The sequence below is a fragment of the Astatotilapia calliptera genome, chromosome 2, assembly GCF_964374335.1.
Source record: "Astatotilapia calliptera chromosome 2, fAstCal68.1, whole genome shotgun sequence".
Lineage (NCBI taxonomy): Eukaryota > Metazoa > Chordata > Actinopteri > Cichliformes > Cichlidae > Astatotilapia > Astatotilapia calliptera.
In genome coordinates, this window is record NC_137423.1 from 11180059 (window position 1) to 11204861 (window position 24803).

Genomic DNA, 24803 nt, shown 5'->3' on the forward strand with positions numbered 1-24803 from the left:
CTCAGTGTCATGTGCCTTTTTTCTGCTGCTGGCTCTTTATGATGTCATACAGAGAGATCTTTACTTTGCATTGCACACACAGAGCTCTGCAACATCACCAATCACTTCCCTCAGGTATCCGATCCATCAGATAACAATATATTTAAACCATAATGTAAGTATTGGATTTTGCAGGAACTGTTTGTTAGCTGCAGGTCAGAAATCCCTCGTAGACCTTTCCACTCCAGTGGGTTGGCTCTTATTTTCAAATCAGAGAACTGCAGCAAAAGCAGTTTTAAATCCAGTGAGCTAAACTGGAAATGATCAAAATTACAGAATAGTACTTAAGTAAATTTCCTTAATTTAACACTGCGGGCACTTCTGTGCTTGTACAGGATTTTTCCGGGAGCGTTGGTTTCTTACACCACCAAAAAGGCACCAAAGTTAATGACTCAATGTATCATTAATTCATTCATTTTTCAAAATAAAACAGTCAAAAAGAATAACACACACATCCCATTAAGATTTTTTGTTTTGTCCATTGGACACAAGTGCCGTAACCCGGAAGTGACTTTTACTGCTGAAAAAAAAAAGAAAAACAAAAGTTTACACTGTGAATATGACTGAGCGGTGGCTTAATACCAGCCAGAAGACAAATAGATGGGTTGAAACAGAAAGTTTATTTCTGAAATGTAAAATCAGCATACAGTGACCCTAACACTCCTACAAGCGTCCATTTTGACCAAAGTCTTCCCTAAAAAGAAAACAAAAAAACAAAATACATGAAGGAATGACTCAATTTCAGCAGGACAATAAAAACACTTTCACTTCACTGACTGATGAGTTTTTATTCCATCTTTACCTCCATCGTGGGTAAAAAGCTAAAAATCAGTCCTGTGACGCTCACAGGAGTAACGGACACTCATGACGCCCGGAGAAGCGTGCGGCGCTCTCTGCATGTATTTGCACGGCCCCGAGCTGAGTCTAAAAGCTAAAAAACAGGCTGCAGGTCTGCGTTCACGCCGTGCCAGCAGGTACCAGGAAGAGCAGAAAAACACGAGTCCTGAACTGGATCTGTCTCCGTCCAGACTGCTGAGGTCAGAGGTCAAATGCCGACAAACCATCTTCGCATCGTTCATTATTAATTATTGTTACTAAAACAGCAGTTTTCATGTGGAGATGTACCTCAAAGAGTAAATTAAACATTTGTTTGGATGCTCCAGCTGCAGATTTATCCGTAAAAGAGTCAGAAACAGGAACCACTGTCCTCAAACCGGCTGCCCGCTATCCCAGAAGACACCAGGGCGTCTGGTTCTGGTCGCATTCCAGTTTGGTGTTGATGACAGTGCAGGGGGCGCCGCTGATGGTCAGCTCCTGTCGGGACTCCACCTCATAACGGAGGTTAGTCAGACCCCCCTCCGGATCCACCTTAAACTGCTCCTACAGGGAGAAGGAACAAGAGGAGGAGGAGGGGGAGGAGATTGTTTTGAGTTTAAAAAAGTCCAAAACCTCAGGTTTACAACAAAATCTAAAAAATTAACTTTGTCACAAATCACATAATTGCTCAGGTACACGAGACAGCAGTTGAGGGGTGCAGCAGTGACATGAAACGATCTGTGAACATGTTGGCGTTCGACAAGGGAGCACGAAGAGAACCGAGGAGGTGGCGGGATGTAAAAAGGAAGGCAAAAGGGGGCATGAAGCCTCCTGCATCACCTTCAACCACCTCCAGCTGGCTCCAACGTCTGCTGGAGCCACCTAAATCCTTAACTAGCCAATCAGCACGCATTAGTGTAATGCTAACATTTTATGGTTTTAGATTAAAATTACACTGCTGAAACATTTTTACGACAGCGTTTTCTGTCACCCTTCTCTCTTTCAGCTCCTCATTTTTTAGTCTTAGACTCTTTTAAAGGAGCTTTGCATGATTCACAGTTCAGAATAATCCTAATCCTTCTTTATCTGATATTTCTTTCAAGCTTCTGAGTCTGAAAAGTAGGTGGGAGGAGTTTAGGCTCCTGAGACGACCGTATTAGGGATATCCCCTCTCTGTAACATCATACAGACCCAACTGTTGAAAAAAAAAAACAACAACAAAAAAAAAAAGAGTAAACTGAGTGTAAGGAGCATCTGCAGTCTGAGCTTTTGGCTCTCGGGGGTTACCGTTCACACACCTAGCTCATTATTACAGACTTCATGTTTATTATAAACCTCCACCACGATGTGTGACAGGTACTAAGAAAAAGTACAACAGGTCCAGTTAAGTTATTGACTAAAATAAAGTCAAAGAGTATTTTTGTTTTCTGGAGTTCATCGCAGGGAATCAATGACCCGCAGCTGACAAGTCATGCAGACGAGTGAAGGTAAAGAGATGCGACTTTATCACTTTATAAGCTGACGTGAAATTATTTGATGAATTTTAGTTTCTGCTGCCTCGATGAAAACAAGCTGGATTTTTAAAAATCGCCCACTCGTGCTTTTCTGCAGCAGGTGGATTCTCGTACCTGCTTCTGAGCAGCGACTCGTTTCTGGTCCCTCTTCCTCCAGGCTGGGTCGTGGACGTGCAGGAAGGTTTTATATCCTGTGGTGATGCCGCTCGGTCTGAACAGCTGCAGAGAAAAAAAAACAGCAGGAGCCCGTAACAGTACACCCTCTGGACTTTCATCACAAAGATTCACTTTGATGTATTACAAGTTGTATTCCCGAGTTCACCACAGCCATGCCCTTTAACAAGAACTTGCTTCCTCACACATCATCATCGTCAGACTACAGTAAAACCGCCTGGAAATGGCAAAATCACAACAAAAAGCACCTCTTAAATTCAAATTGGTGGAACTTCCTGTTGGATCCAACAGGAAGCCTTTTTGCAACATCTGTGAACTTCTTTTTTTAAAAACAATGATGAACGCCATGTGGCGGATATGAGGACCAGGCTGTTTGTTGTCTTTTTGTTCCGGCGGTTTTCTTTTTGGTTTTGTTACCTGTAACTCTGCTTTTCTCAACCGTCTGTAGAACTCGTCGTCCTCTCTGCCCCAACCCCAGAACCGGTTTGACATCCCGTTACACTGCAGGGAAACACGGGGGTAAAAGTTCATGTTCTGCATCAGAGCCAAAGAATTAGCTTCATTTAAAATTTGAAAGCTGCAGAGCAACAATAAAAACACCATCGATGATGTTATTTTAAACTACAGAACATAAATCTGCTGATATAACCATAGCCAAGATCACAGACAGTTAAATGACTCCACCTGGTGGACAATTTGAGTAACTGCACCCCCCACTCTGGTCTATCCATCCACTGCCGCTTATACTTTTCAGGGTCTATATTCATCCATCCATCTATGCACAAATCTTTTTAACCTCACAGGGACAAAATGTATTCCCTCCTCAGATTTCCCCCAATGCAAAGAGCAGTAAAGAGAGACGTTCAGCAGAGGTATCTCATATAGCTCAATGCTCTGACACTTATATTGGCTTTATTGTCTTAAACAATACTAAAATGCAGGTCAGTGTCTCTCCAGACACTCTTCTTAATGTGCCACAGTGACCCTCGCAGCCCTGGGAGATCCTTTGAAAATGTGTGAAAGCCGGCGTGGCGAGGCTCAGTACCATGTGGTAATGCTTCTTGGTAAGCAGCAGGATTCCTCCTACGTAGGTTTTGTAATGGTAGAGGGGGTGGAGCTCTGGCGAGGCCACGTGGAACGGCCCTTTCTCTGGGAAGCCGTAATCTAGAGCGTCGTTCAGGGGCAGCAGGTCCACATCGTGCATGGCCAGGTAGTCTGTGTCGTTACCGCTCTCCGTGTAGCCCACGTTGATCAGAGATGCCCGATTAAATCTGAAAGAACAGGTAAGAAATCCACATTATCGTAATTTCTCTGTTTGTTGCAATGGCAAGTTTTAAATTATCCTTCTATTTAAAATCTCTGCCTGAGCAGGAAAATTCTCTTTGTTTTTTGTTTTTCCTAAATGTGGCGTCCCAAATGGATCCATTTTAGGTCCTTTTATTTTCACCATCGTTAACCCTCGGCTCCAGGTCTTTCACAAAAACAACTTGAATTCTAACTTTTTATGCAGTCGATACTCCATTTTATCTACCAGCTGCTAGACCTGCAAACCTCTGATATCGGTCAGATGAACTCTGACCCTTGATGATGAAACCTTTTTTTCAACAAAATGACAACAAAACTGGAGTTAATCAGCGTTTAAACCAGCACAGCTGTCGAGGTGGACTTCTTTACATCCTTTAACCACAAACACCCACCTGGTGACATCATACATGAACATCCAGCTGCACTGCAGGCCACAGAGGTAACGCAGAGCGACAGAGCACAGGTAAATACATACAGGTAAGCTAAAGGAAGGTGAGACAACCCACTCTTGTTTCAGAGTGTGAAAAAAAATGTGCTCAGCGAAACGCTGACAATATTCGACCCGATCTGGAACAAACAGGCGACCATTCGCTTTAACAACATGCTGGATTGAAGCGGATGATCATGTGACCCACCAAGCTCCAAGCTCTCGTCCTAAAGATCTGCTACCTACTGCTGAAGGGTGTCTTCAGGACATGTGTGTAAATTATCAGTAAATGACAACAGAGTACACACACACACACACACACACACACATTAATTACTTGGCTGTTTGTTGTCATCATAGTTACTTCTGAACGTTAAAGTTTGAATGTTTTAGAAATTATTACAAATGTAAAACTAGTTTTAAGTAACTGTCTCCTCACTTCTTATTATTTAATAATCCATCTGTACATGAACAGATTAAAGTGGGATGTAAAAACTGCTTTTAGCCACTGTGCCAAGTTGAGAACTAACGTGTTAACAAAGCTGAAACCATCGTCTCCTCTGAGATTTAACTGATCACAGGAAGTGATATTTATTAAAAAGATGATAAACAGTCATTTGCATTGCAGTTTCCTGTCACTACATTCACTACATTACAAAGTAGGGCTGGGCGATATATCGAGTTTTTTAAAAATATCGATATATTTTCATACGAGATATAAGATGTGACAATATCGTTTATATCGATATAGTCTATGTTACGTTATAATTATACTTGTGGAGCCGCAGGTTTGCCTCTCTTTCGTCCACTTTTGTCTCTACGCAACGTTACTCGGCCTCGCCTCTCCTTCACTGAACACAACTCCGCCTCCCCCATAGCTTCACCTGCAGGCAATGACAAGATGAAAGCGGAAAATCTCCGTTAGCGAGTTACCGTGCGTGGGGCTGGACGGCGTCAACGTGTTAGCGAGCTAACCGCGCTAACGAGCTAACCGCGCTAACGACATGCAGCCAGGAGGGGCTGCACGGCCTAAAATCCTTTCATTTTCTCAAAAATCGACAGTGCACCTTATGTATGAATTCTGCTTACTGACCGCGAACCGATTTTATGTGGTACACAGCGCTCAGCAATCTGTCAAATGTTTTAATATAACTTTGCTAAGCTACGGAGCTGCACCGCTTGATGGATTGTCGGAGGATTACGGCTACCGAGGAGGAGCCTCGCGGAGTGATACGTACTGTGTGTGTATAAGGACCACAAATGGCACCTGTTCAGAGACGTGGTGCAGCTGTGAAATCTGTCTCTTTGTTATTATGCTCAGCGTCTATTAGTTTACATTTTGACTGCACAATTGTGAGCTTTTTGTTATGCACAAAAACAACGTTGTTTTCTTTTATTTATGGACCATGATTATTTAATAAATGCTGATAATTAATTTTTGAGTAATTTCTTCATGTACATCTACGCTGTATGTAAATAAAAGTGCCCGTGTGACATCTGGGACACAGTGTGACTAAGAACTCTCTTTTTGTTCTTAACTTATGGCTTTAAAAAAAAAATATAGAGATATATATCTTATATCGCCATCCAGCTAAAAAATATCGAGATATGAATTTTGGGTCATATCGCCCAGCCCTATTACAAAGTACAGATTATAGCAGCGTGGCTAAAACCTTCGGGTGTTGACTTTCTCTAACTGAATGTATGTTTCATCTTTCTGACTTAAACAATCACACAGATCCAGAAATATTTCTCATTTCCCACATTTTCCCATCTCTGTAAATGCAGCATTTTCTTGAAAAGTGGCCATCAAAGTGAGCAACAGCAAACCGGTTCTGATCCCTGGGCCACCTGTTTGACATATTTTCTTCTGTGGTTGGAGAGGATGCCTCACCTGTAGTGATCCACCTGGTTGATGATGAGGATCTTGTGGCGGATCTTATTCTTGTTGAGGAACGCATGAATGAAGGGAACGAACACCAGTAGCTCCTCAAAGCGCTCTCTGAAGGGAACTACGACGGCCAGTTTGTGAGGCCCCCAAGACGGGTCGTCCACCACGGACGCCTGACCGCTGGCCGGGCAGGGTGGCGCCGGCTGTTGGGGCATGCATCGTTCTCCGTGCGTCGCAGACATGTCGCCTGAACAGCTGAGCTGCAGCCAGAGCAGAGAGACGAGGACCAGCACCATGCACAGCCCGAACAGCTTGTAGACGGTGCATTTACCGGACAGGTACCTGATGCACAGAAGAAGTGGAGTGGTCAGAGATTGGCTGGGTTCAGATTAAGGCTCATTTACAGGTGCAAAGAAATGATTTCACTTTATTTAACAACATAAAATTGCAACTCTGGAAACCACTGACTCAGGCCTCGACATGAGCTGTTAAACACGTCTGAAAAGGTTTTAAAACCTGAGAATCCTACTGCCTGTGGTCAGTGAACACAACAAACCAGTACACTAATATTAGAGGGCGAACACATGAAATGACCAGCAGCATCCCAGCAGGGGCGTGGCTACCAGCGACTGTAGAAAGTCAATAATTTTAGGTGATGAAATAAAGCGACTACTGGTGGCACAAAGTAGGAGGCCAAGTGACAACCAGGCAGAGCGAAGGACACCGCTGACTGAGATGACTGTGCAGTGTCAGAGGGTTACCTAGGCAACTGTAGTCAGAAAAGTCCACAAGCAACAAACCATCACCAGGTGATGAACATTGAGCTAATCTATTATTGTTTATTTTGTCATGCACTCTTCACATTTCCTCGCGGACAATTTCTGAAGCCTCAGCGTTGGCGTTTTTCATCGCCACCATCTTGTTTTCTTGAAGTGACCATATTTGGAGGAATGGGTGGAGTCATGAAGTAGAATTCAGCCTTGTTCACTAATCTGTGTGTAGAAATGTTTTTTGACCCTGCAGCACACGCTACATTCCTGCGGGACTCGTTTAAGTAAACCGGTTTACCTCCAGGGACCTCGAGGAGGAAGCTAAGAAATTAAATCACTGAGGCAACAAAAACAAGAAGAAAAGAAAAAGAAGAAACTGAAGTGAAAGTAAATTTAAAATGTTTTCTTTGGGTTTATTTGATCCTGTTCTGTTTTTGGCCCTGATGGTTTGAATCCCACCCTCTATTACTTCCCGTCTGTGGTGATATCAGCATTTTCTTGCTGTTACATCATGTCTGTGTGCTCACATCGATATCAGCGCTCCAACAAAACACTTTATACTTCCCCTTTCATCTAAAGTTTATATCTTCTGTTGGTGAAAACGTTCCTGTCTTTGTGCTTCTTTCTTAAATATAAAAATAAAGTTACTGTTACTACTGTCACCACTTTTCACAGCTCTCTGGGCTCAGTAAAGACTACCATGCCACACCCAAATATCTCTGAATCTGTTAGTCTGAAAGAAATTGGCTTTATTTAAGGTACTGAAAATGTGTTAACACTGCAGAAAAGCACCCGATTTTCTGTTTCAGACCTGAATGCACACATGCTGCACTTTTTGTTTCGAAGAACATTTCTTTAAATCACGATTAGTCGACAAGCTGCTGAACATAAAAGCTGTGACTCAAATATTCAAAGCATGCAGAGAAATCAGTAAAACGAAGAAACAAGGAGGCAACAGCATGAGTTCCCAAACTGTGTCTCAAGCAGAAAACTCACCATGCTGCTGTGCATGTTGACACTCTAGGGTGGCAACTTTGGACATTTTTACAGTGAATCGGACAAAAACAGTTAACATGCTTCACCAATGCATGGGGAATTTCCTTAAAGATAACCTGGTGTGATGCAAAAGTCATTAATGGAGAAGAAAAGTGCAAAGACTTAAAGCTGCTGTGACAAATCTGTCGCCATAAAGGAGATGATGATGATGATGATTTGGGTTGAGTCCTGAGGGGCAGCCTCTTAAATGATTTTGTGAATACTAAAATGAACACAGAGGAAATCTCCTTATTCCTTAGTCTTAATTTTAATTCTGACCAATCTCTGATGGATGTGTTTACCCTCTAAAAGACAAAGAGTCAAAAAGTCCACCACCTCTGTCCTACGCTCTCCATACAATAATAATGAAAACTAATCCGAAAATTTGAAAACTAGAGTAACTCTGGGCTACAAATTAAGTTTAAGATGTGAGGATGACAAACTGGGGAAAGATAAAGGAAGAAAGACTCCCTGACAGAATCACTTTAAGCACCTCTGGATGTCCCTGAACCACAGTTTGGGAACCGCTGGTGGAAACAACAAGGCTGAAGTTTTACTCACTTCTCCTGCTGCCCAGGAGCTTTAGATGGATCACTTCTTCAAAGCCGAGAAAGAATATTAATGAGGTTTCTGGTGATTTCCCATCACTTCTTTTACATTTAATTTTAATACCACACAAACAAGCTAAAGACATTTTTCAAAGAAGAAATTTAAAATCAATGAATTCACATGAGTTCCTCCCTTCAGTGTAACAGTAACACCCAGAAATAAAACCCATAAAGCAGGCTGTTAAACTGAAAGAGCCACGTTTGTTTGTTTTTTTATAAAAAACAAAACCAACAACATTTTTTTTAAACAGCATGACTTTTATTGAGGCATTTCCCCCTGCATATGTCCCCATTTTTACTGGAAAGTTGGCGGTCTTTTCTCTTGTCAATTTGCCAGTTTTCCCCCGTAAATGTGCTGTATTTTCTGCTGTATATTTTTTTACGAGTAAATCTGACATTTGTTGAAAAAAATTATTTATCTTTTCTTGAATATATGCAATTTGTTTCCGTATGGGCAAGGTTTCCTTGTAAATTTGACAGTTTCTCTAGTTTTCCCTCTGAAATCTGTTCTTCTGTATAGTTACTTTTTACGGCTTAGATTATTTCAGTGATTTTAACCTCTGTGATATATTTGAACCTTCAGTGAGTCTGATATTCGGCTGTAGCAAACTTACTGAAACTAAATCAAAGCATGAAAATAAGAAAGAGAAAGGAAAAACAAACTTCATGCTCTCCTCTCACCTCCTGTCCTCTTTGAAGTAGAGCACGGGTTTCCTCCTGGATGAATACATCATGTTGCCGGACTCGCTGTAAAGTCGGACCAGCTTCTCTCCTCTCCTTCTTGTTGTTATAAATTATAGCTTGGTTATTTCAGGCTTTTCTCCTCCATCTTTCCTCATTTGTAAGTGTTGACGGAAACCAGACTGTGCTCCATGCCGGCCCTCGGCTCTGTGCCCCGGTCTGCTGCCGCCGTACAGCTGCTTAACATCTGCTCAGATTTAAATCCTCCTCCGGTCTGTTAGCTTCCGCAGCTAACTGTACACGTAGCATCAGCGGTTCGCTCACATCGCCGCTCCGGGTCCAAACTCAGCTCCTCCCGGCTATAACCTGGGCTTTATCGACGGTCACCGAGCCTATGCGAGTGTTTGCTAAATTTTTATTTCTGTTAAAACAAAAATGTAACACGACAGGCTCCGATTGGAAGCATATTTCAGCGTTTTTACCCGCTGAAAGAACACCAAGCTGACTGTACTGTGGTCCAACCTCTATACGAGTCCGATGGGGAACAGCGGCGAGTATAAGCAAAGGTTCCTATGGTTTTTGTCTCATTAAAGGAGCAGCACATCCGCAGGGAGACCTGCTGTGAGTTTAGTGACTGAACAAAAACATATCCCTGTTTTACTGCCACCTGTGCCACAGATTATTAATATTGCTGTTGTTAACACAGAATATGACACGCTGTTTTGCTGTAAAGTAACAACAGATGTTCTTCAGATGTTTCAATCCTGTTGGACAAACCTGCACAGATGTTAACCTGTTATTTTTATGAGAGCAGTTCTCATTCAGTACCAAAGATTTCAGTTTAACCGCACATCTATAACATAAATGATCCTTTACCCTACTTAGTGCTCTGTTAGTTTTAAGAACACCTGAATCCTGAAAAAGTAAGTAACAGGTCACCTGCAGTCCCACCAGGAGATGATCCGTGGATGAGGCCGACATCCGTTGCATATGCAAACATCTGGATGCACCACCTCTTTGTGTGGGGCAATGTTGGAGGTGGACCAGCATGTCGATCTGACATTGATGACATCAGAGCAGCTCACCTGCTCCTTCCTCTTGGTGTCACTGTAGCACCTGGACACTGAGGACACGCCTCCACCTTCACCTCTGTTGACAAAACAGCGGCTAACTTGTTTTTGTTCCTATTGAGAATGAGATGCATCATCACTGGTGACGAAGTGCCACGTACAGTGAGGAGCCGCTTTCTTCTCCATCTCTTCGGTGGACTTCAGAGGAGCCTTGTTTACTCGCCTGTCTGTGTCCGTGTACCTGTAGCTCTTATATGTGCTGATGGGGGGGACACTGCAGTTGAGTGTCACTCTGGTACAGCAGCAAGTCAAGAATGAAGCCATCCTCAGAAACCCCAATTTGTCAGGTCTGTTCTGGATGTGCTGCCTCAGCTGTTTGCAGACAACCAAAACCTCATCAGCCCAAACCTCTGATGAAGAGGCTCATCTTCAACTTCTTGATTTATTAAATCAATTTTAACAGTAATACAGCAAAGAATGCAAATAAATATAGATTAAAATTCACAAAAATCACATATTCTGGTTATAGCTTAAAATGTCTTTAACAGTTTCCCCCTGCATAAGTCTAATCTCTGGACCGGACTGTATAACATCAGCAAGATCCTGTGTACGGTTTAATTCTACTGTTGGGTTAGGTGTTAAAAAAAAAAAAGGAAGAAAAAGAAACTCAGTGTAAAGCATCAGATGTCTAAAAACAGACATTATTCTTGTTGTTGTTTTCATTTCAACAACTTTTCAGTAACATAACGAAGAAAGAAAAACTTATAAAGACCTTCAGGAAGCCCGGAGATGTGCTGAAAAACAAAGCTTGGCTCTTTGGATGGAAAACAAAGAAATGCGGGGCGGCTCAAAACTTGTGCACAGTACTGAAACACACTGATCCTTTTTCTGTTTTCATTTAAGCTGTTTGAGATGTTTAATACCGTATTTTGTTAATAGCAGCAGCTTTGATCTTATTTTATTTCCACCATCGTTTTTAATTCCAATCAGAATCTCAAATTTATTCTCAAGTACAAACACATCAAATCAGAATTTAAGCAGAAAATTTGCTTCAACACAAAAGTTTTTATTCTCCACCAACAAAGAAATCCCTGATCACTTTAATTAAAGCAGTAGATTTTATATTAAATACTTGAAAATGTTTGGATTAAACGTCCCAAATATACAATAACACTTCCGAGTTTTACACCTTAGACGGTGATTCTTGAAGGTTTATAACAGCAGTTTAAATTTGACTTCATCAACCACACAAACACTTTGATTTGTTTTAATTTTATTATATTTTGCAGTCACAATACTCAGGTTTCTTTTAAAATATCTTTGCCCTTAAAAGAAAACAATTACTGTGTATAAAAACTCTTTTGTGACTTTATGAGCTGTGTTTTGGCGGGAATATTACAAGAATGTCATTTAACCACGCCATCCTTCAAACCAACTGAACTTTATTCTGAGTGCAATCACAGAGTTTCACATGGACGCTAAATAATAAAAAGCCCCTCTCCCGACCCCAAAATATTTCACCATCTGATTTAAAGCCCGCCTACAGGAACATTTCTAAAAAATGAAAACACGACCATCCATCCTTTATTGTTAAAAAGAAACTAAATCTCATCTGAAAACAGAAAAAATTTGAACTGAGATCAGCGACCATCACCCTGAACGGTCGACCAAAGATATCACATTTCCTTGAAAATCGTCTTAAGCCTCGAACGAGCCCCTGAACTGAAGTAGCTCCAGGAGTCTTTCAGTAAATCAGTTCTGCGACTGATTACAGTGAGCAAAGCCTGCTTCAGATGTTCTCAAAAGCAGCAGACTCGAAACACAGAGGACAGCTGCAGCGACGCCGACCAGCACAAAAAACGCGTACAAACATCCAGAACCTGAAAGTAATGTGATGAAGTGAAACATCGAAACAACTCTGTGTTTCAGTAAAATAAAATAAGACCGTTTCAGATCTTTAATAACGTGAGCGGCAGCGTTAAAATCACGCCCCACTTTTAGTCAGCGTTGCAAAAAAGAGAAACCTTTCCCGTCCCTGGTAACGAGTATGCAAACGCCGAGATCACACGTCGTCTCAGTAACCATCAGATCTGTGGATTAATGAATGAATCTGGATGATCATTTCTGAGCTCAGATCACACGTATACGTGACTATCATGTCCCGCAGACTTGCATCGCTATAGGCCAGTAACACATGCTGCGAGCGAGGGGGAGAAAATCTAAAACTGCTCTGCCGCCGGGCGCTGTAATAAATATGGAGGAGAGGGTGGGTCACACATTCCCTGATTGGTCAGGTTAAACGCTCGTCACGATCACGGCTGGTGACGAAAACAGTAACAACAAAAATCTTAAACATGTTTTTCAAGCCAAATCCTGCAGCTGGGTCTTTTCTGCCGCCCGCCATTAAGTACTGCATCCATCAGTAGACACCACACACACACTCACACACGCACGCACACACACACACACACACACACACACACGCATGCACGCACACCCTCTGACTCCAGATTACACCAGCTTCTTGGCCTCGAAGAAGCTCTTCAGGTGTCTCATCTGCCAGATACCGATGGCCACCAGGATCAGGGTCTGGACGATGGACCACCAGAGGACCCGCTGGTTGGTGCTCTCGCTGGTCTGACGGAAACGCTCCTCACGATACTGAGGGAAAAACAGACGGCAGGGGGCGCCCGTTAAACCTTAACCTTTGTTAAACCTTTGTTTTTGTTTCTAATGTCTCTGTAAAGCACTTTGAATCACCTTGTTGTTGAATTGTGCTATACAAATAAATTTGCCTTGCCTTAACGCTGTCATTTTTGACAGCTATGACAATACACAGTGTCTGAACATTTACAGTTGCAAAAAAAATAATAATAACTAAACGTTTAAACATAAACCTTATATTTGAACTAGGGCTGCCAAAAACGATTATTTTGATAGTCGACTAGTCACCGATTATTTTTGCGATTAGTCGACTAATCAGATCATGCATCCACTGGACGTAAAACGTACAACTTATTGCACCAGCACGCATCTGCTCTTATATAACTATCATTAACTTCCAGCTTTAAGTGTTTAAGGTATGTGCTAACTAAAAATAAAGACAAGATGATTTAATCTCAGCCAAACCGATTTACTCAGGAACAAATAAAATACTGAAAGCCCTAATTTGAATTAAATAAATGTAGACTCCACTGACAGAAACAGAAAATGGGTTCCTGCTTTTCAACTTTGGTGACTTTTTGTGCTTTAAGTCATAATAAATTTAATGACCAGCTGAGGCAGGAATACATCAGGAGGTAAAACATCTGTTTTAATGAATGGAGTCTGGTGGAGAGTACAGGCTTCATGTTGTCAGGAAACTGGTGCTGACAGCCGGCAAAGTGGTAAAAATGTTCTGTTAAACTGATTTTTTTGGGGCGTGTACATAAAATCAAAGAGCCTGAGAGACGAGCAGCTCTGATTCATGTTCAGGGTCTTCATGCGTTTCTGACAAAAACAAAAAAGCGCCAAGGCGTTTCTGACTGACCCGCTGGTAGTTCTGCTCCTTCTGGATCTGGTCCACCTGCTCCACCAGCTGTCGGACTCTCAGCTGCAGCTCCGTCAGTTTGTCCTTGGCAGCGATCTCAGCGTAGTTGTTGGCGTGTTCGCCCACCTGGATGTCCAGGTGAACGCGCTGCAACACATCACAAAAATCACAAACCGCGGTTATGAACATCACGGATCAGAACAGAAAGGAATAAACTGCTGAAGCTCTCGTTTGTATGTCTGAGCGTCTCCTCACCAGCATGCCGCCGGCAAACAGCGAGAACTTGGAGGAGTTGGAGTGAAGGCAGATCTGATGTTCTCCAGGTGTGTGCGACGTGAAGGTAAAGCGTCCTTCTGAGCCGTACTGTCGAGACAGAATCACCTGCAGGGAAAAAACAAAACATCTTCCACATCAAGCAGAAGTCTCAGCATTTGTACTGTAACTCCTGAGAGCTGAAAGCTGCAGACTGCTCTGAAAACTCAGTTTATTACACTTTTTTCCTTCTCCTGCATCGCTGTAATCTCGCAAAGCAAGGAAGCCCCACCCACCTGTTGCTCAAAGCTTTGGCAGCCAATCAGAACAAGTTGGCTTAAAGGCAGAGGAGCTAATACATGTTGATTCAGAGTATGAGCTGAAGGAGGAACATTTTAAACTGAACTACTGTGAATCCTGCCGAGCTCCTCGAGCACAGTCCAGGCGTAAAAATACTGCACATATCAAAATATATAAGCTACTCTGAGCTGATCCCCACAGAGGATGGATCCACACGTTTGATTTATTTTGTTCCAGGTACCCTTGCTGACGAAATCCCCCCATTTATCCGGGCTTGGGACTGACACGGAGCTTGTGACTTCCTGAGTCTGGGTTTTTGTCTCCTCCTGGTCTTCATCTGAGGACCTTTCACATATGAGGCATATGTGGCTGTACAGTTGAGCGTTAACCACGACAGCATGACGCCACATAGACTCTTTAAGTACATGAACTTTATGCTCACCTTGTCATCAGGATCTTTGACTTCCACAAACATGCCAAGACCCTGAGTGGCCGGCAGGTACTCCTCCCTTTGCTTATCATACAGCTGAGTCCGATAGTTACCTGCACAGACACACGGCTTGATTAGTGAGCAGTTTGAATGAATATGGTTTGGACCTGAAACCAACATCAGTTTATCAACTTCCAGTTGAATATGTCGACTTTTTTCTTTATGTTTTAAACTTTATGTTTCAGTAAATGCAACAGCAACAGAATTTTCTTTGTTTTCTTTAGAAAACTCCTTCACTATCACAATCTGAAGTTAACTCTCAGTTCACTGCTTTACTTTATCTGCAGATGCATTAGTAAAGGAGGTGCACCTGAAATGATTCCGAATTAACCTTTAACCTGATGAAAATTGTGCAGATTAAGATGCTGAAAGAAAAGCTTTTTTGAACGGACAGATTTCCTGCCGGCTGATGGTGTGTACCATGTGGTAGTTTCTCTCATTCAAACAGAGGAGGGCTGATTAACTTTGAGATAAACTTGCCTTTAATATAACCTGGATTAAATTATAGAGGAGGATTCAACGGACCAAAGGATCCACTTTAAACTTAGTGTTGATGGATTATTATTTCAACAGCTTTCTTTAATGGAAAAATACCTTTATGAAAACTTTAATCACACTTTAAAGTTTCGATTTTTTCCCCTTCCTATAAAAATAAATCATGCTATCGTGAACTATTATTTAGAATATTTATTTTAATTAAGTTTAATTTCTTTCCAAAAAGTACACACACATTTGAAGACACGACACACTAAACTTTAGCTGCTCGGCTAACTAGCTGCTAGCATTATCCTACAGATCCCCCACCCCCCTCTCACCGATAATCATGGTCTCGTCCGGAATCTCCTCGATGAAGCATTTCTTCTCGGTCTCTCCGATGTGAAAGTACAGCGCGGAGACGAAGCTGCACAAAACGTTCAGGAGTAAAACTGAAAACAGACACGGCTGCATCCTGATCCGGAGCGACGCCATCTTCCTGCCGGGACACACGGAACTCAAACTGAGCATGCGCCTGTCACAGCAGTGCCACGTAAACCCTTGCGGCACTCTGGCCAATCGGCTAACCGCAGGAGGGTACTGGGTGTCGTAGTTCTAAACGCTCTGGGCTTCTAAAATGAATGATAAATAATGTTATCATGATTAATCTTTTATTTTTAGGTTTTGTACTTAAAAAAATAATCAAAATGTGCCTTTACGAAACATTGTTTAATTAAATAATATATATTTATTGATTTAATTTAGCAAAGGAAAACAAATATTTCATTTCATGAGTAAAACTGGGTTGTTATACCTGTTATTATTATTTTGCATTACTGTTAGACCAAAATAATCTTGTGGTCTTTTACTGTGAAAGACCAAAGCGGGAAAAAGCCTTTTTCACACATGCGTAGAACAAATCAAACGGTATCCACGGCAACAGGGCCGAAGCGGACATGGCGCCCGGTGAGTGTGAGGTTTTTGTTGTTGATAAATCGGTGATGGTGCAGGGTTAAAGTGTGAAATATTTCATAGGTTAAAGTCAGTGGAGAATTTACAGGAGAGTGTACTGGTCGAATAAAACGGCATATGGTTATTTATTTTTGAGCAGGCTGAGCGTGATCAGCGCAGCGAACACGTCAGGTTTCTGTCAGTTCATCAAACCTCAGCAGAGTCAGAGACGCTAACGTTACTAATAAAGAACCGCAGCACATGTTTTTACACAGAAATAGCAGCTGTGGTTCCTTATTTAGTCTCTTCAGTTCAGTTAGCCACATGGAAAACACTGAAAAAAGGATACTAAAGCCTAAAAAACAACACAAAATAACACATTAAACGGGAAGTTTAAAAATGTCAGTTTTAGTCTGACTTTTGAAAGACTCCACAGATCTCAGACACTCAGAGCCTGACAACATGACCACCTGAAGCTACTGGCAGTGCATGGATGTTAAAATTCACAGATGTACGTAGGTTCCGGTCCCTGCAAAGCTCTAAAAGTCAAAACCATACTCTTAAAGTGATATGATATGATATGATATACCTTTATTAGTCCCACAAGGGGAAGTGCACTCTGAAGCAGCTGAATCAGCAGTGACTCAGTCTGAACCCTCACAGTGGCACTGTGAATGACCTGCAGACGTTCTCGCGGAGCTTTGTTAAGACAAGAGAACAAAGAAATTTGAAAATTGCAATAATTCGGAAGTGATGACATAGATGCATGAACGACAATCCTCAGTTCAGACATCCTGGACCTCAAAGCTGCTTTATAAAGAATAGAATAATACAAGAATATAAATAAATTACTAAATGCAGTAAAAGTAATCACAGACATTAGAAATGTCAAAGATATGACAAAAGAGACAGAAGAAAGAAAGCACACCTGCAAATCTGTGTGTACAACAAAATCACTTAAATAAATATTTAAATATTTTATATCATTAATAATATTATCAAGATCACCAATACAATCAGCAGGTTAATCAATAATCTGATCTGTCCTGTTTGTGGTCTGTAACTCACTCCTCTGCTTCTTGTTTCCACTTTTTTTCCTGCAGAGAGCCAACCAATCGTATCCTTCACCTGACTCTAACGGAGAGCTGCAGGTCATGTGACTTTGTGTCTGCTGTTGTTTCTCCTTGACCTCCTCTTCATTAGCTCTCGTCCGCTCCTCTGCAGGTGCTGTTCTACCTGAACAGCTGGTACTTTGCTGCCTTCTACCTGGCCGAGGTCCTCATGTTCATCTATAAAGGTGTGTGAGAGCATCCTCCTCTACCTCCTCTTTCTCCTGCAGCGCAGAACTCAGAGACAGAGTTTGAGATGGTGGTGGTGCCGTTCACACAGACGATTACATAAGACAGAGAATTAGGTTTTTTGACCGACCGCTGTGAGCTCGAGCTGAACTGGGACTGAGTTTGAGGTGCACTTGATTTACCGTCGAAGCTTCCAAGCTCAGAAAGTGCACAGTTGTAGCCCGGCGTGTAATAAACCACGAAATCTGGGTCCTTCAGGAGGTCTGCTGATGTACGCCTAACCCACAAAAGTCTGAACTCAGTCCAAAGTGCTTTTATTTTTTAAGATCGAGACACATTTAACTTAAGATTTTATTTTTACATTAAAAAAAGCTTAATATCCTGCTTTTGTTCAGCTGCAGCCTGAAACTCACTTTGTTAAGAAGTCATACGTGGGTCCACTGTAGCTGTGGAACTTTATCTAAACAGGTTAATTCCAATTAACAGCCTCCACAGTTTAAACCGGAGGAGAGGATTATGATGGTGATGAAGATGATGGTGTTTGTTAGATGGAGAGGCTGATGATGATGGGGTCATATTGATGTTGATGGCGTTCTGATGTCTGCTCTCTGCAGGAGTTTTGTTGCCGTACCCGTCAGATAACCTGGTTCTGGACGTCGTGTTGCTGCTGCTTTTCCTCGCTCTTGAGATTCTGCGGATCTTTTATGGTGAGCAAAGTCACGTCTCATTTTGAATAAATCTTTATTCATAACAGGAACGGTCTTTCATGTCCTTTAAGAAGTCAGATAAGATGATTTTTATCTGTCTTGAGTTCATGCTCTGCTGCTCCTACCATCTCCTGCTTAATTCAATTCAATTTTATTTATATAGCGCCAAATCACAACAACAGTCGCCTCAGACATTTATGTGTCTGACAACAAAGTGCTTCACAAGAACATGTCGTACACACACACACAACATGCACGTCACAAACTGAGTGTCAAACTGCGTCTCCATCCAGGCTGGAAGGGAAACCTGTGCGAGCGCTCTCTGGCTTCCTGTGTGTCGCTCTTTGTCCTGCTTCCCTGCACCGCGCTCGCCGTGTACTACCTTCTGCTGCAGACCTTCATCCTGCGCCTCGAGTTCCTGCTCAACGCCGTGCTGCTCTGCTTCTACGGCCTCGAGTTCCTGCTCGGGCTCATCTCCATATCTGCCTTCTCCAGGTGACGGCGTCCTCGTGTGAGCTTTTTGGGTCGGTACAAATCTTAGTCGTTTCTTTAAATACTAAAGTTCATACTTTACGTCTTCTTCCGCAGGGCCAAAGTGTACTGAGGAGCAAACGCCACAGGATGAGTCAGCAGAGGTTTCTGTAAATATCTGCCATGTTTGATCAAGTTTTTTACCTTCATGAAACTGTTTCTGTAAATAAACTTTCTGATTTCTACGTCACAATTAATTCATCTCCAGTGTTTCCTTTTAAAAGTTTTTCAATCAGAATGAAGTTTAAACTGAAGGTCGGCTCCTTATATCTTTTATATACAGACTATAAACTATTAGCCTTTACAACAAAGGTGTAGTTAGCCAGCTGGTGTCTTCATCACGCTCCACCGACACACCGATCCTCTGGTCCTTGTGATCCCTCTGGATCTCCCGCACCACCTCCGCAGCTCCCGGTGGCCGCGTGGATGTCCGCATGAACTGTCTGCAACAGGAAGTCGAAGCATTGCTCAGCTTCTTACTGAGATGCTCATGAATGTGTTAAGTAAAACACGCCATCTGGGCGGTCTTTAAAGTAGGGCTGGGTATCGTCACTGATTTCTAGAATTGATTTGATCCACGACTCGATTCGATTTGAATCGGGGAAATTTTGCCTCAGACAGTCCGAAATATTATAATTCAGATCATGCATCAGTACATTTCCATATTTTTGTATCTATAAAAAGAAAGCTGACACTTGTGAGACTTTATCAAAGGTGTGAACGTCACAGCAGATTCCTTTGTGTCAAAGTAGCTGAAGATAAAACACAGAAAAACATGAAGGAGATTTTCCTGGCCTGGGTTTTTATAACTCAACATATGAACATTACCTGATGCTGCTGAGAGCAAAGTTACAGAGGTTTTATTAGAGACACAGCTAAGCGTTTTGCAATTGCGCATAATTTTAAAAAGTTAAAATTTGTTCAGTAGTTTATTGAACGGCATCGCCGAAACATCAGTATCAGCGAGCTGTCGGCTTTCAGCCCCGACCGTGTCCGTGCCATCGGGTAAGAAAGGCGACATCTCACTGATTCTGATGCGTCGGCGGGTCCGCGCTTTGTGTTTACATCTTTGTGAAGAATCTGTGTTACTGCTCTCATTTACTGTTTTAGTTGTTTGGTGGTTTAAATTTTGTGAGGTTTAACCTGAGATTCTGGCATTTCGGGCAAAATAAATTAATATTAAAAAATCGATTCATGATTTTAATGAATCAATATCACGTTATCCAAGTTAGAATCGATTTTAATCGATAAATCGATAATCAAAACCCACCCCACCTTTAAAGCTTTTTAGCATTTTATACTCTTCAAGTCTTTTGATATATTTTACACAGTTAAAACAGAAGCTGACCAATGATGCTTTAAAGATGGGAACATTTCATTCCAGTTTCAGAAGACAAGAAAAGCTGACAGGTGTGTTTTGTTGTGTTAACTTATTGTTGTGGAGGAACCACAGTAAATTTGTGGTCATTAAAATGATAAACACCAGAATGATACATGACACACCGCTCTCACCTACATAAGCTCCATTTACAGGTTAAAAGTCCTGGTGCGCTCTTTAGAGCAGTGCAATAATAAAAGGTGGGAAAAAACAAAGGCATCTTATCAGTATGTTCAAGTTGTTAATATATTGTTTGTCTATGAATTAAAACACATCTCTAATCCAAGTTTAAGAAGTTTAAATGCAGTAAAAATATTAAAATGAGCAAAGAAGAATTCAAAAAGTTGAAAACAGATGAACTGAACTCTCGCACAGGTCTGCTGAGGTCAGCCACGCATCAGCTACCTCACAGAAGTCGAGGTGTCAGTGAATGAAGTGATCAACTAAGGAAGAGCTGTCACAGATCGATCGAATAGAGATCAGACCGAGGAGGAGCAGGTGATGCAGCACGGAGGCGATGTGTTACTGGGATTAAAGCCTGAGATTAGCTGCACTGACATATCAGCGCTTGTTATCATGATGAGTTCAAAGAAAGAAAAACGGCTCCAAAGGCGGGAATTCAAAGCGAGGCAGCTGGAAAATAAATGACCTCTACTTCATTTCTACTTTGCAGGAATTTTGTTAATGTTTTTCACACATTTTATGTATTTTCATAAATTTTTTATGCACATGCACTCCGCACGTAATTATTAAAAATAACTTTTCATACAACATTAATCATCAGTTAATCAGTTTGGGTTTTTTTGTTTTTGCCTCAAAACTATGAAATTATGTTTTTTAAATTATTCAGATATTTATTTATTTATTTTGGTAAATTGTATTAATTTAAAAATGTTTTGGGATTATTTAACAGTATTTTACAGACCTTTGATTATTATTTGCAGACATTCTATTTATTTTCATTCTTTTTACACATTATTAATATGTGAAATTTTTCATTCTAATTTATATTACCATTATGACATATGGTATTCAGAGTTCAAGCATTTATTATTAATAATTTAGAGGTATCTCTTTTTTAAATGGACATTTGTTTCCCTTTCTGACATTATTTTTGTCTTTATTCATTTTTTCCTATAAAATTCTTTCTGTTTATCATTTTTAATTAATTCTATATAATGTATTAATATTTTTTTTCTCTGTGTGATGCGGTGCAGTAATAAAGCCTTCAGAGGGCGGCAGGGCTCTCCTCTATGAAACACCTCCACCCTCTCTCTACCAGGACAGCGTGCAGAAGACGTCAAAGCAGGGCAAACCCACACCGGAGCATCCTGCCTGCTGCCTTCTTCAAAGATGCTACTGAGGCTGCGCAGAGCTGGAGCATTCTAGTTGTAGTTTTTTTCAGCCATAACGCGATAAACAGCATCTTTTTAAACGAATTACATACTTTGTTTTATTTTATTTTTTTAAACTTTACTGTTATTTCAGTGAAGAAGAAACTTAAAGAAAGAACATTATAGACTGTATATAAAAGATGGGAGTATCCCTCATGACATCACCCATGTTGGTTTTTATTTTATAGTAAAGTCCAGCTTGTCCTTAAAGGAAAGAAAGAGAGTTGTTTGGACATTTATGTCCATACTTGATTATGGCAATGTGATTTATGCAGGGCTGCACATAAGTGGTCCGCAGGTGCGTATTTGCTGTCAAAAATAATAATTTTGTCTGCTAGAGTGGGATTTTGACGGCATATTTTGCATCACATCTCTGTGCGTTCATCATTTGTTTGAAGCCAGCTCACCTCCTGCAACCATTTTTCCAAGAATATGCGCTTCTTTTGCGGTTCAGACTCCTTCTGACATTTCTTTGGAGGTGGAGGAACAGCAAAGCAATTGCTTAAAGGAGCTTGCTTCTTCAACATCTTTAAGAGTTCTAAACAAATGTCTGTCCTCCTCCAGAAAATCTTATGTATGCAAACACGCGTTGCAACTTCATATCTGGCGCGCGTCTTTTATTTTGACAGTGAATGCACACCTGTGGACCACTTATGTGCACCCCTGTTTATATGCATGCATCATGTGAATGATTACATGTGCAGGATCCTGTCTGTCATGGAGCACTGAGATCCATTATAAATTCTAAAGCTCTTACTCACCACTGTACGTTGTCTGCTCTGTCATGTCGTAGACTCCACCACTGGTATTTTCTTTATCTGTAAGGCTATTCTAGGTTTGCTCCCATCTTATTTACAGACATACAATAATCAAAAAAGTCTGGGGAGTCATTGTCATTGGTCCCAAGAGTTATTCCTTAAATCTGTCTCAAAGGTTCACACTGAATTTGGAAAAAGATCATTCGAATCTGCTGCTCCATCCTCCTGGAATCAGCTGCAGAATAAACTAAAACTGAAGGAACTGATGCCAATGAATTGAAGGCAATTTTAAACCACTTGAATGGAGTCGATTCAGGCACCAAAATGTTTTGCCTTCCTTTTGTTTCTGACATTAGACAAATACCTTTGATATATATTCTTTATTAATGCTGACATTTAAGTCTTGGTTCATTTTTTACTCTTTCACTGCACTTACGGTTTATGGATTTGTATGTTTATGTGCCATTAATGTATAAAACCTATGATCGTACTGCTGTCCTTCTTGACCAGGACACTCTTGTGAGATTTTTTATCTTGAGAGTTTATTTTTTCCTGGTTAAATACAGTGGGGCAAAAAAGTATTTAGTCAGCCACCGATTGTGCAAGTTCCCCCACTTAAAATGATGACAGAGGTCAGTAATTTGCACCAGAGGTACACTTCAACTGTGAGAGACAGATTGTGAAAAAAAAAATCCATGAATTCACATGGTAGGATTTGTAAAGAATTTATTCGTAAATCAGGGTGGAAAATAAGTATTTGGTCACCTCAAACAAGGAAAATCTCTGGCTCTCACAGACCTGTAACGTCTTCTGTAAGAAGCTTTTCTGTCCCCACTCGTTACCTGTATGAATGGCACCTGTTTGAACTCATCATCTGTATAAAAGACACCTGTCCACAGCCTCAAACAGTCAGACTCCAAACGCCGCCATGGCCAAGACCAAAGAGCTTTCGAAGGACACCAGGAAAAGTATTGTAGACCTGCACCAGACTGGGAAGAGTGAATCTACAATAGGCAAGCAGCTTGGTGTGAAAAAATCAACTGTGGGAGCAATCATCAGAAAATGGAAGACATACAAGACCACTGATAATCTCCCTCGATCTGGGGCTCCACGCAAGATCTCATCCCGTGGGGTCAAAATGATCATGAGAACGGTGAGCAAAGATCCCAGAACCACACGGGGGGACCTGGTGAATGACCTGCAGAGAGCTGGGACCAAAGTAACAAAGGTCACCATCAGTAACACACTACAACGGCAGGGAATCAAATCCCGCAGTGCCAGACGTGTTGCGCTGCTGAAGCCAGTGCATGTCCAGGCCCGTCTGAAGTTTGCCAGAGAGCACATGGATGATACAGCAGAGGATTGGGAGAATGTCATGTGGTCAGATGCAGAGGAGGAGCCAGACATTTGAAACACCCGGGGCTTAGCCCTAAAGGGTAGTATGCATGTGGGATTTTTTTTTTTTTTTGAGGGGGGTGTAGAAATGACTGAAAGATTAATAGGCTCTGTTTTGAGTTTTGTTCAAAAAAGAATGACTTCATATAGGGAAATATATATATCACACATGCAGGACACCTTAAACTAGTTTTTTAATTGAGCAGCAAGACAGAACGAAGTCGGGGCTGTATCAAGACACGAGGACTAAACCCCAATTCAACCAGACCCAGAACTGATCCAGAATTAAAACAGGACTACAACAGTTCAAAAGCAGGATTACTGAGGACTTAACCAAGACATAACCACAATCAGAACTAGATGATAGTAGCACTAAAAATCATCATAGACCTGCACTACACTTATTTATTTAATTCTACCAAAGTACAATATTTAGATTGAGAAAAGTTTATATAATTATTTAGCCTTGTTGTGCAAACAAGCCTGCAGAACTTAATAAATATAGAATTTGAAAAATAGCAAACCTAAAAAGAAACACTAGGTATGAGATACATGAGTACCTATGATACGGTGATACTTTTGGTAAACAACCATTTGACTAACATGTGTGTCTCACCTGCTCTTGTTCCATCTCTGTTCCTCTCTCTCCCTCTTTGTGCTGACAATCATCAAATATACAGTTGAAACCAGATATTTACAAACTCTTCAGATCAAAACACAAACACTTTTTTAATTGTAACATCAAATCAGACTAAATGTTTATTTTTTTTAGATTGATAAATATAAAAACATATTTGTTAACTTTAAGAGTAAAGAGAGAAACTGTGTTTTTTAATTGCAAATGGCACCAAATTGTATTCAAACTGAGCCACACTTATGGAGCTCCACGATTCTTTTCCTGGTGTTTTGGTTGACATCTCTTGATTTTCCCATGTCAAAGAAACAGGCTCTGTGTTTTGCCTTATATGCATCCACAGCTGTGCCACCAATTTACTCACATGGACTCTACTAACCTA

At 41.2% G+C, this 24803-nt stretch overlaps 3 protein-coding genes across 6 annotated transcripts; 1 reads left to right on the forward strand and 2 right to left on the reverse strand.

Moving 5' to 3' along the window:
* Positions 1-640: 640 nt before the first annotated feature.
* b4galt7 (xylosylprotein beta 1,4-galactosyltransferase, polypeptide 7 (galactosyltransferase I)) lies at positions 641-9796 on the reverse strand. The gene is made up of 6 exons (XM_026184674.2): positions 9261-9796; positions 6170-6508; positions 3589-3814; positions 2961-3044; positions 2484-2588; positions 641-1419 (listed from the first exon to the last, which is right to left on the reverse strand). Exons 1-6 carry the CDS (start codon positions 9311-9313, stop codon positions 1264-1266), a joined length of 963 nt encoding a protein of 320 aa, XP_026040459.1. The 5' UTR covers positions 9314-9796; the 3' UTR covers positions 641-1263.
* A 1790-nt stretch (positions 9797-11586) lies between these two features.
* On the reverse strand, positions 11587-15911 carry tmed9 (transmembrane p24 trafficking protein 9). The gene is made up of 5 exons (XM_026184687.2): positions 15717-15911; positions 14854-14954; positions 14115-14240; positions 13860-14006; positions 11587-12991 (listed from the first exon to the last, which is right to left on the reverse strand). The coding sequence occupies exons 1-5, from the start codon at positions 15904-15906 to the stop codon at positions 12842-12844; spliced, it is 714 nt and encodes a 237-aa protein (XP_026040472.1). The 5' UTR covers positions 15907-15911; the 3' UTR covers positions 11587-12841.
* Positions 15912-16222: 311 nt separating this feature from the next.
* Positions 16223-19059, forward strand: tmem216 (transmembrane protein 216). 4 transcript variants are annotated; one of them, XM_026184724.2, is made up of 6 exons: positions 16223-16341; positions 17430-17443; positions 17530-17623; positions 18239-18331; positions 18625-18842; positions 18920-19059. In XM_026184724.2, the coding sequence occupies exons 1-5, from the start codon at positions 16332-16334 to the stop codon at positions 18828-18830; spliced, it is 417 nt and encodes a 138-aa protein (XP_026040509.1). In that variant the 5' UTR covers positions 16223-16331; the 3' UTR covers positions 18831-18842; positions 18920-19059. The 4 variants fall into 4 exon arrangements, with proteins under 4 accessions (XP_026040509.1, XP_026040505.1, XP_080161572.1 ...); XM_026184720.2 differs by having other exon boundaries at positions 16236-16341; positions 18625-18826; XM_080305446.1 differs by lacking the exon at positions 17430-17443 and having other exon boundaries at positions 16267-16341; positions 17551-17623.
* Positions 19060-24803: the final 5744 nt, after the last annotated feature.

What these genes read in the sequence shown, in the direction of transcription:
- b4galt7 (XM_026184674.2), bottom strand. Translation starts at nt 9,313, where the DNA reads ATGATGTATTCATCCAGGAGGAAACCCGTGCTCTACTTCAAAGAGGAC. An exon ending in CCAAGAAGCATTACCACATG is followed by an intron (nt 3,045 to 3,588) that starts GTACTGAGCCTC and finishes GTTTCCCTGCAG; the next exon opens with TGTAACGGGATGTCAAACCG. An exon ending in TGAGAAAAGCAGAGTTACAG is followed by an intron (nt 2,589 to 2,960) that starts GTAACAAAACCA and finishes TTTTCTCTGCAG; the next exon opens with CTGTTCAGACCGAGCGGCAT.
- tmed9 (XM_026184687.2), bottom strand. Translation starts at nt 15,906, where the DNA reads ATGCTCAGTTTGAGTTCCGTGTGTCCCGGCAGGAAGATGGCGTCGCTC. An exon ending in GGACGAGACCATGATTATCG is followed by an intron (nt 14,955 to 15,716) that starts GTGAGAGGGGGG and finishes GTGTCTGTGCAG; the next exon opens with GTAACTATCGGACTCAGCTG. An exon ending in TGTTTGCCGGCGGCATGCTG is followed by an intron (nt 14,007 to 14,114) that starts GTGAGGAGACGC and finishes GATGTGTTGCAG; the next exon opens with CGCGTTCACCTGGACATCCA.
- tmem216 (XM_026184712.2), top strand. Translation starts at nt 16,282, where the DNA reads ATGCGTAGAACAAATCAAACGGTATCCACGGCAACAGGGCCGAAGCGG. An exon ending in CCTCATGTTCATCTATAAAG is followed by an intron (nt 17,624 to 18,238) that starts GTGTGTGAGAGC and finishes TGCTCTCTGCAG; the next exon opens with GAGTTTTGTTGCCGTACCCG. An exon ending in GATTCTGCGGATCTTTTATG is followed by an intron (nt 18,332 to 18,624) that starts GTGAGCAAAGTC and finishes GTCTCCATCCAG; the next exon opens with GCTGGAAGGGAAACCTGTGC.